Genomic DNA, 17,816 nt, shown 5'->3' with positions numbered 1-17,816 from the left:
AACTGTTTTAATAAAAAAATGTGTTCTGTTATTCATATGCACTGTACAAAAAAATAAATGTAAAAAAATAAAAAAGTTTTCACATAAAACAAAGATTATTTGAGTGCATTTTACAAAAAAATAAAAAAAATAAGGGAACACTTTCTATGAAGCTCGTATTTAAACATAATGCACTAAAACGTATAATGTTGTTTCATCTCATAAATAATCATAACAACAATTATAATACATTAAAAAACGTAATTATTTGTGTTATAACGTTTATGAGTATGATTATTTATAACACGTAATAAACACCATGGTAAATCTACAGAATTATAATGGATTATAAATCTCAGATCTCAACATTATTTATTTCAGATCTGTATCTTACTGATATTATAATAAATATAGTTCAAATCAAATGTGCCGTATTACACACTCATCTGATCAGATCTCTGATCTTACAGCTGTTTGAGGAAAACTATTGTTTTTATTTTGTATTATTAATGTTGTAATTGTTTATGAGTGGTCTTTGTCTGCTGTAAGTTAACAATAGTGAGATATGAGACGTATAATATATTATAATGATGTGAAATATTATCTGTTGTAAGTTAAGTGGATGCACTGTGTTCATTATGTGTAATAAATCATCTTCATACTCTTAAAAAATATAACCACAAATAATTAAATATGAATGCATTAATACTTATTTTATGATTACTCATGAGGTGATTCAACAAATTATTAGGTTTTTATAATGCATTATGGCTCTTTTTTTTGTTCAATGTATGATTCCTTTTAAAGGACACCATGATAAAACAGCAGCTTGAGTGCACTTATATTAATGACACACAGTATATGTAGTTGTTTATATTGCTATTTGTTGCAGCTTCCGATCTCACAGTCTCACTATAATTCATAAAGTGGAACAGCAGGACCCCTGCCTGTGTGCTGAAGCTGAGCACAGCTGTAGCAGGAGCCCCCCATGTGCAACCAACAACACACACACGCACAGTCACACACACACACACGCACACAGTCACACACACACGCACACGCGGACACACACACACACACGCACACACACACTCACGCACACAGTCACACACACACACACACACTCACGCACACAGTCACACACACACACTCACACACAGGCACACACTCACGCACACAGTCACACACACACATGCGCACACACACTCACGCACACAGTCACACACACACGCGGACACACGCACACACTCACACTGACCTCTTCTAGTGTTCTGACCTCCTCTGCAGTAATGTTTGCTGATGGGTGATTGTGTTCTGAATGAAGACACTGCTCCCTGCTGGATGTGTGAGGGACTGCAGATGTTCTGCAACACTGCTCTGTGAGTGAGTGAGTGAGTGACATGAGAGAAGAAGAGCTCAGGAGGGATGAAGCAGCATCTCTTCCCTCTTCATCAGCCATAACTACCATTTGGTGTATTTCTGTCATCTTGCTCCACTTACTGCTAAAAAAATAGATATTGCTCCACATATATGTACTCTTTTGAGAAGTTTGAATTCATTTATTTTTAAAGAGATTAAGGCCCCGTCCACACGGAGATGGAGCTTACCCCAATCTGATCTTTTTTTTTCCTCGTCTCAAGAAATATCCGCGTCCACACGAAACTGCATAATGATGTAGTATACATGCCAGACCAGTATGTGGCGCTGTAATTCTGCCACAGAGATACACTAAAAACAGAGAAGAAGACTTGGACTATGCTCATAAACCTTGCGCGTGGTACACAAATGAACATGGAACAATACATTTATTAATCAGTGTTAATGTTGGTTAATAAAAAGACAATCGTTCAGTGTTTGTTCGTGTTTTTGTTGCTGTTACGTGACGTAGAGGTGTCTGACTAGGGGAGAGACGTGGGCTGATGACGTCATCGTTTCAGAAAATATACGGATTAGCCGTCCAGACGAAAACGCAAAGACGGCGTTTTCAAATTTATCCACTCTGGGACCCGGTTTCAAAAAATAGCGGTTTCACCTTATGAAAACGCCGGATCCGTGTGGACGAAACGCCTATCCGATAAAAAATTTGTGCGTATTCACAGAAACGCGTCTCCGTGTGGACGGGGCCTTAGACAGTGTTCTAGGTTATTACAAGCAGCGTTATTAGGTCCTATAATTAACACCTCTGTTTGTTTGTTTTTTTAATTTAGCAGTAAGAAATTACTCGTCATCCAGTTTTTTATATCGACTATGCTTTCCATTAGTTTTTCAAATTGGTGTGTTTCACTGGGCCGCAAAGAAATATAGAGCTGAGTATCATCAGCATAACAGTGAAAGCTAACACCATGTTTCCTGATGATATCTCCCAAGGGTAACATATAAAGCGTGAAGAGTAGCGGCCCTAGTACTGAGCCTTGAGGTACTCCATACTGCACTTGTGATCTTCATTCACTGCTACGAACTGATGCCGGTCATATAAGTATTTATAAGATTTAAGATATAAGATATAAGATTGAAACCATGCTAATACACTTCCACAAATGCCAACAAAGTGTTCAAGTCTATGCAAAAGAATGCTGTGGTCAATTGTGTCAAACGCAGCACTAAGATCCAATAAAACTAATAGAGATATACACCCACGATCAGATGATAAAAGCAGATCATTTGTAACTCTAAGGAGAGCAGTCATAGTACTATGATACGGTCTAAATCCTGACTGGAAATCCTCACATATACCATTTTCTCTAAGAAGGAATATAATTGTGAGGATACCACCTTTTCTAGTATCTTGGACAGCAAAGGGAGATTCGAGATTGGTCTATAATTAACAAGTTCTCTGGGGTCAAGTTGTGTTTTTATGAGAGGCTTAATAACAGCCAGTTTGAAGGTTTTGGGGACATATCCTAATGACAATGAGGAATTAATAATAGTCAGAAGAGGATCTATGACTTCTGGAAGCACCTCTTTTAGGAGCTTAGATGGGATAGGGTCTTACATACATGTTGTTGGATTAGATGATTTAACAAGTTTATACAATTCTTCCTCTCCTATAGTAGAGAATGAGTGGAACTGTTCCTCAGGGGGTCTATAGTGCACTGTCTGATGTGATACTGTAGCATGTCTATAGTTTCTGTGTCCAAATACTTGTAGCTCGTTCATTTAGCAGATGTTTTGATGCAGAGAGACTGGTTGAGTTCTTCTGTCACTGATGTTCAGTGTCTCGATCTCAGACTTAATGATTCATGAAGTAGCTCCTGAGCTCCTGTGGTGTGGTGAGAGAGTCGTGACTGCAATTCAACAAAACACTCCATCATTAAGCTGCTGTTTTTACTTTGCAAGAGAGCGCTTTGCTCCGCTCGTAGATAATGTGCTGTTAGATGAGTGGCTTTCCTACCAAAACACCAATACTCATTTACATGTAGAAAAGTGTCTGCTTCTTGATGGAAGTGTGTGTGTGTGTGTGTGTGTGTGTGTGTGTGTGTGTGTGTGTGTGTGTGTGTGTGTGTGTGTGTGTGTGTGTGTGTGTGTGTGTGTGTGTGTGTGTGTGTGTGTGTGTGTGTGTGTGTGTGTGTGTGTGAGAGAGAGAGAGAGAGAGAGAGAGAGAGAGAGAGAGAGAGAGAGTGAAATAAGGCACAGGAAATCTCCGGAACAGGTTTAAAATTGGATGTGGTTCACAATACTTTACCATTAATGTAAGTTTGTCATTTGAAAGATATACAGTTATGTACGCTTCTTCTTTTCACAAATATTGAATATTTATTTCAAAATAAACATTATTTTCAGCAGATTTTATTGATGATTTATTCAAATTCATAGCATTTTTGTTCTCTGATGACCATGAACATTATAAAAGTGATGTAACATTTTTCACAGACGATGTATGACAAATCAAGCTGAATTTGTTATTAATGCTCTTTCAACATAAGATCAGGACAAGCCATGAAATCTTACACTGATAAATGTTACATATATTTGAGCTATTAAAAGAGCTGTGTGGTCCCCGAACAGAGCATGATGGTTCAGATAAATCAGAAGATGTTTTTGTAATGTCACTGCCACGCACCAGGTGGCGCTACAGATTAAGGATCATTTTTTCTCTGCTATTTCTGTAGCTTAAAAACAATTGTTTTCGTTCCAGATTCGAGGATTCCTGTCAAGATTTGACAACGTTCTTCCTGCAAGTTTGGCGTTTGACAAATGCACCGCATGCTCGCAGATAGTAAGTGACCGTTTACATGCTTTTGATTCGGGATTGAAAACAATGCAACTTTGTTACAAATGTAGTTTTGCATTGTGGTGAAACACCAAAACAAAACAAAAGTTATAAATGAATGAAATCATTTACACTTAAGCTAAGATGAATATTGTGTAAGGATTTGTCTAATGGTATCTTCAGCATGCTGCCGGTTCTTCTGCAGATATGTGTGTGTGTGTGTGTCAGAGAGGCCATGTGTTGTGAATTAGGCTCCTTGTTGATGTCACAGCTGTATGTGAGTAATTAGGGCTGAATTGAAGTGTTTTTTACCAGCGGTTGTGCTGTTGTCGACGGGTTCACGTCTCATAAATCTGCTCAATCTCTCCTGCATGTGTGTATGTGCTCTCTCTCAGTTAGCAGCTCTGTAACCACTCCTTCTTCCCAAACACACACTTGTGTGTGAACACAGTGATCTGAAGCCTTCTCTCTCTCTTCTACTGACACTCTGGCTTCACTTTCTCCTCCAAGTCCCCTCTCTCTCTCTCTTTCTCTTTCTACTTTCTCTGTGCTGTAAAGACACAAATCCTCATAAAATGTCTCAGATCCTTCCACTTTGCCTCAGGACTGTCAGGGAACTGTGTTGGTTCAGAGATATCAGGATGTCATTGTGGCTCCAAGGGTAAATTGTTAAATTTTACATGTTCAGTGGTCTAAGGGAGATGTTTGAAGAACACATGATGTTGAAACTAGGAATGTGTATTATTTCCCTTCATCAAAACAAATGCATAAAACATACCTTCCTTAAGTGTCCATGCCTTTAACTCGAGAGGTATTAAAGTAAAATCTTAGTATCCTTTTTGTTTGTAATCTTTATTTTTATGGCCCTTTATGGTTCAATCCCAGAGACTTTGGGATCTCATTGCCCATCTTCAATGGTCAGAAAGCAGATGTGGTTTTGTGTTTATCTGGTTATGACACTTCAAGCATGAAAATAATAAGAGTAACCAGGGTTTAGGAATGTACAGCGTGACAAGTCAGGTTATGAATAACCAGGATTAATCATTAACTGCAGGGAAAGTATGAGCAGTGTGACATGTAAAATAAGATAAACCAGGATCCCATTTAGCCGGAGTTTAGAATGACCAATTAATAATCAAGATTGAGATACCATAAACGTCTGAGAGGTTGTTTTGATAAAAGGAAACTAGATACATCTGTAGTTTCAATATTGTTTATTCTTCAGACATTCTTCTTTAATTAGAATCAGTATCAGCTGTGAATACAAAGTGACCAACATTTGTTTTTGAACACTGAATATGGGTCAAAATGTAACAGTTTGGTAGTGCTGGGCATCGATTAATCATGATTAACCACATCCAAAATCAAAGTTTTTGGTAACACTTTATTTTAGGGTCTCTTAACTAGTGGCTTATTAGCATGCATATTACTAGAATATTAGCCATTTATTAGTATTAATAAGGCACATACTAATGCCTTATTCCACATTCCTAATTCTACCCAATACCTAAACTTAACAACTATATTTCTAATTATTAATAAAAAGCAAATTAGGAGTTTATTGAGAGAAAAGTCATAGTTAATATGAATAAGTGTTCCCTTTTCTAAAGTGTTACCAAATTTTTGTTTGTGTTTGTACTGTGTTTATTTATCATATATATATATATGATATGATGTGTATATATATATATATATATATATATATATATATATATATATATATGTGTGTGTGTGTGTGTGTGTGTGTGTGTGTAACATGGAGTCAGAGATGTTTGGATCCATATGCAGTGGTTTAATAAAGTGAATGACTAAACAGGCGATGATCAGAGAAAACAGCATCAAGGATGTCAGGGATATCCAGAATCAGCAACAGCTACAAGCAGAGGTCGGGGCAGGCAGCAGAGAATCACAGTCGGTTATGAACAATCCAAAGTCAGACAGCAATTAATCATTCATGTAAATTAGTCAATATATATACTGTGTGTGTATTATATATATAATACACACACAGTATATATATTGACTAATTTACATGAATGATTAATTGTTGCCCATCACTACCATTTGTTGGACATGGGGTCTGATTGAGATGCCCATATCTTTGGAGCTGGACCATACAGGGCCTTTGAAATGAAGATACCTAAAGAAAAGTTTGTTAAGAATTAACATTTAAAAGGGCATTGAGGGATTTTGAATACTTCTTGGGTTACATGCATGCAAACTTTGGATCAAAATACTCTGCATAACAGCTTTTTAAGTGTTTTGAACTGTCACCAGTGATACATAATGCAATAAAGATTTCTAAAGTCAACAGATTTTACTAATAGAGCTACCAATCTCTGGGGAAAATGGCTCAAAATCTCAGGTGAGATGAATGGATGCATGATAGGGCTGCAAGATTATAACAAAAAATTGTCTATTCTTCCCTTAAAACTGTATTTGCGATAATTAATTACGATTGCCACAATTTACACTGAATGATGTTTGTACCATTGTTTGATGCAACTGCATGCCATATTTTTATATGAATATAAACAAGCTGAAAATACTCCAACGTAAAAACGTTTAGTGCTTTTCTATGGTATTAACCCTCAAATGTCAGATATAAATCAGATTGGTTTCTTCTTTAAATTATATTAAAAAATTAAAATATGACTGAACAGTTACGTAATTGTGCCATTCATAATTGTAATTGCAATTTGCAATTGTATTTATTGTGCAGACCTAATAGATAGATGGATGGATGGATGGATGAAGTGTGTATTATAGCTGAGCTGACGTGATCTTCCTCAGGCAGTCATCAGTCAGCGTGCAGAGCTCCAGTTGTGTGTTAGTGATGCTGGCCTCCATCAGCTGTGTGTGTGTGTGTGTGTGTGTGTGTGAGAGCGTGAAACCATGGAAACCAAACACTCGAGTCCTCGACAGACAAACGCTTGTAAATTAGGAGACGTAGTGTTTTGTCCGTACTGAAGACAGACTGAAACAATGTGTCTTTGAAATGAAACACTGGAGCAGATGTGAGGACCTTACACCTCCAGAAGATGCTCTGAACACAAAACACAGGATTCACTGCTTCATGGCTTTAAAGTGTCCCATACAATCCCATTATAGCATATATAACAAGCACTCACACAGAAATCTGAGAAATTAGTTCTTCTTGATATATTTATATAAAGTTTGCTCATTTTTTTTAATAACCTTTAATTATCCTTTGTTTTTATACATTTATTAAGGACATTAATAGTGGTGTTTGCTAAGGTAAACAAGCGTCACTTTTACTTTTGCTGATTTTGGTTTAAATATATTAAACAGTAACGCTAGTTAAAGGAACACATTACTTTTTTAATTTAGTGAAGTATGTATCTGAGTTACTTTTTCAAATAAGTAAAGCCAGGTTCTTAGTTTGACACAATTTATAAAGCATTAGACACACAAAGCTGAGTTGACTTGTTTCTCGTGTATTGACTGACTGCTCTCCTCTCCACGTCAGTAGTTGTTTTATAGAGGAACTTGATTTATGTGATCCGTGAAGGAGAAAATATCCCAACCAGACTCAATATCCTTGCTATAGTTCATCACTAAAAATAGACTACTTTTTGATTTCAAATTAATTATTCTGTCAGATTCTCCTTTATGAGTCTATTCTGTTGTGATCGCTGATCATGGTCCAGTAAAAATTATATATATAGTGTCAGAAATTATTTAGGAGCCTTGCAGAACATGGCTTCATGATTCAAAATGTGTGGAATTCATATTGATTTGTGCTTTAACACTAAGTTGAAAGAAACATTTTAGATGGAAAGCTATATATATATATATATATATATATATATATATATATAAAATATAATTTCATATTTAACAAATCATAGAGATTCAGTACTTCTTAGTATCTTAATCATATGATTCATGAATTTGGAATATTTTCAGGTTATTCATTCAAAGTCATCTATACTTTTTCTTAATGAACAGGAGAGGCCGGATAGAGATATTTGGGAATCAGAGTTAAGTAAAACATCTGATTCCAGCTGGTCACACTCCTGATTACTCGAGTACACAACAGCTGGATTAGATGGATTCTCCCTCTTAATACTATCTGAAGGGGTGAACGCCTTCAGAATGAATATACTCCTCCATTTATTAATTTGTTTGTCAATCCCCCTTACTCTTCCTCCATCCTGTGACTCCCGAATCTTTGCTGATATTTTAAGGCGGCTCAGCTGAGATCAGCATGATTCTGGTTTACTGACTCACCTCATATTTCATGGCTTCAGAAAGAAAAGGTACAGGAGATTTGAGTCTTGACACATATTTATATTCTGATTCCTTGAAGAAACTCAAACACAACACATCTGACCCATTTTCAAAAACCCTTATTTTAATATGACATGAGTCACCGGCTGAGCTGGGAGACACAGATATTATCGCAGCTCTCACCCTTTTGGAGGAATGCATTGTTTGTTCCAGAGAAATAAGAATCAGGCTTTAACTTGTGGTTTCACAATGGCTTACAGAATATTGCAGATCTTTATGAAGATAGTATTCCGATGTCCTCTGATTCCTTAAAAGAAAGAGACAAAATTCCCCAGTCTCACGTTAAGTATCTTCAGGTCTGTAATTTTTAACGATATAACACCCATTCATGACAAAGTCCTATCCTAAGTGGTTTAAGAAGAAATGGTGGTTAAAAATCCCAGTGCTTAATGTACAATTTCTGTGCTGTAAAGCAAATTTGTTAATACTTCCAAAGAATAAATAAATCACTAAAGATGGGCTTGGATACATAGCCTTCAAAGATAGATCATTGGTTCCTTTATTAGAAATGGTTCTTGGGTTAGTGTGTGATTAATGTTATCGCATATGTGACTTTCCCTTTCTTCTTAATTGAAAAAAAAAAAGAATAAAAAAAAGAAGTGCCTGAATAATTAAGTTAAATCACACAAATATCCTTTACGTATTTCGATGATCCAGTTAAACCATTCTAATCAGCTAAAATGACAATAAACATGTCATATCTCAACAAGGTCTGTACATGTTGTATTTGATGACATCTTCAGCCTGAGGCTTCTTTGTTTCACTTCTGGTGTGAAATGGCTTTTACATTTGCCAAAAATGTAACTTTTTGATATTAAAAACAATATAAAAAATAAAAAAAACAGTAACTAAATAACAAACTACTGACCTTAATGTGTATCAGTCACTCCTATCTTCATTCTCTGCTAATGTCTCCACTGCTAAAATGACATACTACCATACGAAATTAACAATTCATCTAACTCTCGTATGCTTTTTAAAACATTTTCCTCACTTCTTTGTCCTCCTCCTCCTCCTCCTGCTTCATCTCTAATAGCTGACGACTTTGCCATGTTTTTCATTAATACAATTAAACACATTAGTGCAAAATTTTCCACACCACAATCAGTCAGGCTCATATCACCAGCAAACCTACACTCATTTACATCCTTCTCTTCACTCTCTGAGGCAGAAGTCTCAAAGCTCATCCTTTCTAATCACCCTACAACTTTCCCGCTTGATCCAATTCCATCTCATCTCCTTCAAGCCATTTCTCCTGCAGTTGTACCTGCACTCACTTACATCATCAACACTTCCCTCCACACTGGTGTTTTCCCCTCATCATTTAGACAGGCACGTATAACTCCACTACTTAAGAAACCCAACCTCAACCCATCTCTTTTAGAGAACTACAGACCAGTTTCTCTTCTTCCTTCCATTGCAAAAACACTTGAAAGAGCTGTGTTCAAACAAGTCTCTACATTTCTCACACACACCAATCTCATTGAAAGCAACCAATCTGGCTTCAGAAGTGGACATTCAACTGAGACAGCCTTGCTCTCAGTTGTTGAAGCTCTAAGACTGGCAAGAGCAGAATCCAAATCTTCAGTACTTATCCTGCTTGATCGGTCCGCTGCTTTTGACACAGTTAACCACCAGATCCTCCTATCAACCCTACTGGCAAAGGACATCTCAGGAACCACACTTCAATGGTTTGAGTCTTACCTATCAGATAGGTCCTTCAAAGTATCTTGGAGAGGTGAGGTGTCCAAGTCTCAACATCTAACTACTGGGGTGCCTCAGGGCTCAGTTCTTGGACCACTTCTCTTCTCTGTCTACATGGCATCATTAGGTTCTGTCATTCAGAAACATGGCTTTTCATACCACTGCTATGCTGATGACACTCAACTCTACCTCTCATTCCATCCTGATGATCCGACGGTAGCTATTCGCATCTCAGCTTGTCTAACTGACATTTCTTCCTGGATGAAGGATCATCACCTTCAACTCAACCTTGCAAAGACAGAACTGCTTGTGATTCCAGCAAACCCATCGTTCCATCACAATTTCACCATCAAGTTGGGCACATCAACCATAACTCCTTCAAAAACAGCTCGAAGCCTTGGAGTTATGATTGATGATCAGCTGACTTTCTCAGACCACATTGCTAAAACTGTCCGATCCTGCAAATTTGCTTTGTTCAACATCAAGAAGATCAAGTCCTTTCTTTGGGAACATGCTGCACAACTCCTTGTTCAAGCTCTTGTTCTGTCCAGGCTGGACTATTGCAATGCTCTCTTAGCAGGTCTTCCAGCCAATTCTATCAAACCTTTACAATTAATTCAGAACGCGGCAGCAAGATTCATTTTTACTGAGCCAAAAAGAATACACGTCACACCTCTGTTTATCAATTTTTTACTGGCTTACAATAGCTGCTCGCATAAAATTCAAGGCATTGATGTTTGTCTACAAAACTACCACTGGCTCTGCACCCATTTACCTAAATTTGTTACTTCAGACTTATGTGCCTCTAGAAGCTTGTGTTCTGCAAGTGAACGTCGCTTGATTGTTCATCCCAAAGAAGCACAAAGTCACTTTTACGGACTTTTAAATTAAATGTTCCCTCCTGGTGGAATGACCTGCCCAACTCAATCCCAGCAGCTGAGTCCTTAGCCATCTTCAAGAATCGGCTTAAAACACATCTCTTCCATCTTTATTTGACCCTCTAACTTTAACACTCACTATTCTAATTCTATTCTTTAAAAAATCTAACTACCTTTCTAATCTTTTTATATTCTATTTTCTTTTAATTTATTATGCAGTTGTGTGTGTGTGTGTGTGTGTGTGTGTGTGTGTGTGTGTGTGTGTGTGAAGTCCTCTAACACTAGCTTGCTCTGTTCTTTTTTTATTCTGTTTTCTTTTTATTTATTATATTATATTAAAATCCCATGCTACGTGTGCTGTGTTAATCTAACTGAGACTTGTTATAGCACTTATTTATCATTGCTCTTTTCATTGTTTTTGATTGCTTCCACTCTGTCCTCATTTGTAAGTCGCTTTGGATAAAAGCATTTGTTAAATGAAAAAATGTAAATAACACAATTAGTTACTTTTTTAAGGAGGATTAAAAAATTAAGGATTGATCTTTCAAACTAAAGTTGAACTCGTCCTGCAGCGCTGTGCTGTTGAAATGAAGTAGTAATCAGACACATGATTTTCACTTGAATTAAAAAAACCACTAACATACTGTACTGTATCTACAGAGACTTGAAAAGGACTCCCTTTTAGAGGACGAAAACACCCAAAACTCCCTAGCAACCACAAAGCAATGCATTAATAAATGTCCCTCAAGACACCCTGGTAACCCTTTACACAACAGATACACTCAAGGTCTCGTACAGCTGTAGTTCAGCCAAGCATTGTCAGTTTTTTGGGGCATTAAAGTGTAAAGCAGTGAGCTCACGTGACGAGCAGTCTGGTGCGACTTCAGCCATCTGAGGTTTGATCTGCACGGAGTGAAAACCTCCACCATCACAGTTACAGGGGAAGTTACCAGAAGCAGTGGGTGGAGCCGGAGGAGAGCACCGCTGGATGTAAACCAGATGTGCTGCTCGCCCTCCAAAACTCTCTCTCTCTCACACACACACACACGGCGTCAGTGATTTAATGGGCTTCATAAGTCAAAGGCTCCAATTTAAGGAGCTCCACTCCTGGAAAACACAATTAAATCTTGTTTGGCTGCTCCTGCTGCTGTTATGTTGCTAGGCGAGAAAGCTAGTTTATGCACATGATATAGTGCGATGTAACAAATAAGTCTACTTTGACAGAGAAAATGATGTGCATTTTGGAGTTTATGTCTGTATAAAAGCTCTTTGTCAGTCATCTGCTTTATACTGTAGATTCTGTTAGAATTTCAAATAAATAATAAGACACCAAATAGAAAATATATATATATATATAAAAATGCAATACAGCAATGACATTTCTTTGACTGTCAGCCTCGACATTTTCTGGCCAGAGAGCAAGTACTGTACGTAATGTTCTTGAGATCTCTGTTGGCATTTGTACTTCAGAGTGGTCATATTATCTACTTTTGCAACATTTTTAGTTACTTTCCTTCTTCCCTGAGGTCCTCTTATAATGTCAGCATAGTTTTCCCGCCTCAAAAACAGTAATGATTGAGTTTTCATGACCATTTCCCACCTTCTCTGACTCTCAAGCCCAAAGTATACTTCAGTTTTGACTCAAACACTGCATCAGGGTGAGCAATTTAAATTTTGTTTTTATTTCTAGCTAACAGTATATATCTCAATATAGCTGTTTGTTATTTTTGCTATTAAAAATAAGAACAATTAAGCAAATTACAAACAAAAGGACAAATACAATAGAATAAACATACAAATTAAACTTTTTTTTAGCCACAGTAGGTTTATAAATTACAATTAAATGTACAAATTAAATTTAATTTGTTTATTTAATATATAACAAAATATGACAGGAATTTAATAGTTAAGTGTAGTCTTCACTATATAAATCATACATGAATTAATTCTTATTGTGTGTGTGTTAATTAATTCTTGTGTGTGTGTTTGACCATTCAAGCACAGTACGACGTGAAAGAGAACTGAATTTCGCGATTGCATGCTGTCTGAGAGGGACTCCTTTCTGCTTTCTCTGGTTTATGTCAGTGTGTGAGTCATTTTCACTGCTTATTGCACTTAATAAAATTATATTTGATGTTTAAGATCCAACATGTCCCACTCTTTACTTTCTCATTCATGCATGTTTCTTTATCACTCTTACATGTGTATCACTTTTTAGTAGTACTGTGCTACATGGATACATTTACATAATCTCAAACAATAGACACGTTATCGTCATGATATAAACCTTGACACCAACCAGCTCTAACTAAGCCTATGTGTAAAGCCAATGTGTGTTGTCAATGCAGACAACTTTTGTTGTTGCATTTCTTTTTTTGACCTGTGAAGCAATGTCATCCCCTCGTAAACTAATTAGTGCAAGAACATTCAAGGCCCTTCAAGATGAGTTTCAAATATGACTGCAAATGTGGAATTAAGCAGGATGTTTTTGCTACTGTACCTTTAAGGTACCACAGTTTCTGAAATATAAGTTTATGAAGTTTATTTTGATTGAATGGACTGTGATGTGGATCACATTTTGATGTCCCCATGATATGAATTAATCATGCAACGATTGCCTTTCTGTTTTACTCATTACTACGTTATTCACACTGGCGCTGTCATCTCTTTGACTTATGGGTCATGTGGTAGTAACTCCAGTGCATTCTATCCCTTAATGATGTAGTTTTGAGTGATTTGTGTGTGGGACGTCAGGGACTCTGTGTCCCAGGTTGATAACCTCATATTTATATCAAGAATTGTTCTGAAAGCAAAACACAACAAATCAGAAACAAACGGTGGGTTATGTTGTGCCCACCCGCTCAGTGTGGCCGGTGAACGGTGGGAAGCATGCGGATGGTCACTATCTCAAGCTCTCGGTATTGAGGCTAAAGTGACAAATCTGATTTGTGGATGTTGGAGTGAATCAACATGGTGCGTTTTTCCATAATGCACCCACTTTAGCGGTAGAATAACAGGTTTTAGTGAGTATTAAAGAACCGCCCGAGTTCATGGAGTTTGGACAGATGATCCCCGGTCTACTCTCGCCTGTTCTCTAACCCTCTCCGTCAGTCAAGTCATCCATGTTTAGTTCATTGAAAGCAGACGTCACTCTCCCCTTCAACCCAACAGTGCCGTCCATTCATCAGCCCCCAGCAGAAACTCAATCTCCTCTGAGAAGGAGCTGTGTGAAAGGAGCCAGTGTGATTGTTGAGGGCTGTCTGTCTGAGATGAGCCTGAGTGCTCTCAGCCCAACGGACAGTGGTGCCAGATGTCTGCCTCTCCCGCCGGCCTCCCTCGGGCTCGGGGAACAGTGCCACGTCACCACAGTTTCACATTGTGTTATCACTGTGTTCGGATGTGCACTGGCCAACAACTGTATCAGCAGATACCAGCTTCTCAGATATGACGGCACATCCGTATTTCACATCTGTGGATGTTGAATTGGACTATGACAGAGGTGACACTTCCTTCAATCTTAAACACCTCTTCCTAGAAGCTTCTAGTTATCCCAGAGACCTCGATTGGCTGGTTCAGGCGTGTTTAATTGGGGCTGGCCCTCCGGGAACAGGACTGGACGCTCCTGGTCTGTGTGAACTTTAGACCAATGTTTCCCAGCCGTTTCTGGAGGAACTCCAAGACAACACATTTCCAGACTCTTCCTAATCAAACGCATCTGAATCATCTCATCAGCTCATTAGCAGACTCCAGCACATAAAATGGATGGGTCAGATAAGAGAGCGATCCAACACATGTACTGTTGGGGTTCCTCCTGGAACAGGGTTCTAGATGAACTAGCGTTGAGATTGATGGATGTTGAATGTGTTTTAGCAGAGATGGAGCTTCCAGATCTACACCTGTTGGTCCATGTATCATTTTAATGAACTGAAACCCTGAGTCACTTTGATGTAGGGTTATGAGATATTCATCATCTACGATAATACCATAATTATTGTTTTAACGACATGCGGACTGACACTGTCAAGTCATTCAATTTGCACACAAAAAAAAAAAAGGAGTCCAAATGCATTGACTGCGTGATGAAGCCTATCAATGCAGTAAAAATGCCCATCTAATTCAAGTTACAAAAGCAAATAATATGCCTCTATTGGTTTTTGTTTTTATAAGATATGATATAGTGAAGTAATATAAAGTGTGATATTGATTTTTTACAACAGTTCAACAAACAAGAAGTTAATATTGTGTGTTACATTTCTATTTTCATTACATTGGTGAGTTCCAAACAAAGTTGGATCAATGTATTTGTGCATCTGAGAGCAGTTTGATTCCTGAATGAATCTGTTTTTGAATGAATCATTTGAGCCAATGATTCAGTACTCCGTTCATAAAGACATGATTCACTTGCTTTGTTTCTAAATGAATCGGCAGTTTTGAACAAATGGTTTGTATGAATGATTCAGTGAATCACATTAAGACGGTGACATGCTGCCACCTACTGCTGGTTTTAGTATCATTTATTTATTTCCACGATAGGCCTAAACTAACCACGGTACCTTTTGCACTCTGCAAAATATTGTTTAATTATTGTTATAAAATGTAGGTGTCATTTTTTAGTCAATATTATATCACACACCCCTTCTTTGATGTCACTAATATTGTGGTGCCAGTTTGAAGACTTATTTCCCCTTTTTTTGTTTTTGACAGGTTCTTGAGAACTACGAGCGAGAAGGTTTCCAGTTCCTGGCCAAGGTCTTTAACTCCTCCCACTCCTTCCTGGAGGATCTGACCGGCTTGACTTTGCTCCATCAGGAGACTCAGGCCGCTGAGGTTAGACTCATCATCTGCTCACAGTCCCATCCGCTCCAAAAGCTGTGTGCATTCATTATTAATTGATCAGATCCACTTGCACATGTACACTTTGAAATATATAATGCACAGATGGTTGAAACAGCCTTTAAGTCCCGTGACCACTAGTCCACACAAGATTGTTCAGAGATGAGTGAATGATGAATGATGTGTTCACTATCAGCTCAACACTAAAGCTTACAGCACATTGACGAGATATGATCATGCTTATCATTTTAAAAAGAAAAAGAGGGTCTCCATTGAAGCATTGAGTTTGTGTTGACCTGACATATGGTGCACACACACAAAACTCCCATCAAACATGCATCTGAGCAGGATTATTTCATATCGGTGCATCAATATGTTGCAGCTACATCAGTCAGCAGTGTCTCTGCACATTCAAAAAGGTTTCTGATGAAGTTTATTTACATCTTTGCATTCAGTAGACACTATTATCTATAGCAACTATCAATAGAGGAACAAAAGTGATTCCTAACAGAGCTGACAATGTAGATCTAATGCCAGATCTTATTAGACAACTGGATAAGGACGCAATATAGAGAAGAGAACCTCAAAGAATATATTAAAATGATTTAAAAACTGGACTGTGCTGCAATATTATTGCATTCTTCTCATCAACCATTTAAAAAAAATAATAATAATATTCCGAGTTAAATCTCTTTGGCTCATTTTATCTGTGAAAGAAAACCTGCTTGATAATTCTGCACACATGAAAATAAGGCCATTTTCACTTCCATCCTTCATGGACAATTATATTTCATTTATAAATGATCAAATACAAAATAAATAGTAGTTATTTAGATTGATGTGGATTGGAATTGGTAAAATATGCTTGGAAAAAAAGATATGATCAGAATATCAACGTGCCTGATCATTAATCTACTTAATAAAACCTTAACGATTGCAACACAAGCGTCACTGAGGACACTGCTCCAACACAAATACTACATTTGTAATTCTTCCTGCGCAAGACGTTGCAGAAAGAGAAGTAGCCCTAATGCAGTCAGTTCTTGCTGTTCCTGGCTCCCGTCCCAAACTTCACCTCGACTTGCTCTGGAGATCACGTGCTCCAAACATATCACTGTGTTAGCTCCGATCTGCGTCTCTTTACCCCAGCGAGCCAGACGTTCCCAGGATCGGTCCCTCGCCAGGACTCTCCAGTGACAAACACACTGTGGGAAAGTCCCACATCAGCAGCTCTCCAGAGCGGTTTAGAGACGCAAACCCAAAATGAGAGGAGATGTGCTCCTGCATTCGCCCACGCTTATTGTCTGAAGCCTTCAGATTCATTTCACTTGGATCTGCAGTCAGGCGCTTTGTATTCCCATGTTGACGTCTTGTATTTTTAACTTCAGCTTCAGGATTGATGTCAAACTGTGAAACCAATGGAAATGTACCACTTCTAGTTTTGTGTGGGGAAAGACGCGTCTCTCATTACTTCTGGACGCTTTGATTCAGTTCTGTGGGACCAGCTTGTCTTTATTTTCTTTGACATTTTCCATGCGCTCTGGTGTCCCGTGAGTTTTTAAGCAGAAATAATATGTTGTTTATGTGAGAATTTAAAATTGGTCTAGCATAAAACATTTTAAACCCGAGAAATATCTGTACAACAACCACCACTGCACCCGGAGGCTCTTAGAAACAGAGAAAATCATACAGAAACAATCATTCAGTCCTTTTCTGAGGAGCGTAACTGAGTAACATTGCCACACTTTATCACTCAAAATGAACTATATTTAGACATGTTTTGGTAAAAGGGTTACAAATGCATGATATTTTAGTTTAAGCATTTCCTTCCACTGACCATTTGATGGAAAAATACTTGTTTCAGCCCCGTTTTGCACTCTCTGCATGGTTTATTTGTT

At 37.8% G+C, this 17,816-nt stretch overlaps 1 protein-coding gene across 1 annotated transcript in view; it reads left to right on the top strand.

Moving 5' to 3' along the window:
• Positions 1-17,816, top strand: part of LOC128022693 (ubiquitin-like modifier-activating enzyme ATG7) — a 63,173-nt gene that overhangs the window by 32,423 nt on the left and 12,934 nt on the right. Inside the window, exons 18-19 of the mRNA XM_052610489.1 lie at positions 4,115-4,195; positions 15,790-15,912. Coding sequence (XP_052466449.1) covers positions 4,115-4,195; positions 15,790-15,912 — 204 coding nt within the window. The remainder of the gene's footprint in view (positions 1-4,114; positions 4,196-15,789; positions 15,913-17,816) is intronic.

This window comes from Carassius gibelio, chromosome A11 (assembly GCF_023724105.1).
Source record: "Carassius gibelio isolate Cgi1373 ecotype wild population from Czech Republic chromosome A11, carGib1.2-hapl.c, whole genome shotgun sequence".
NCBI classification, from domain to species: Eukaryota; Metazoa; Chordata; class Actinopteri; order Cypriniformes; family Cyprinidae; genus Carassius; species Carassius gibelio.
This window is presented reverse-complemented; position numbering and strand designations above follow the sequence as displayed.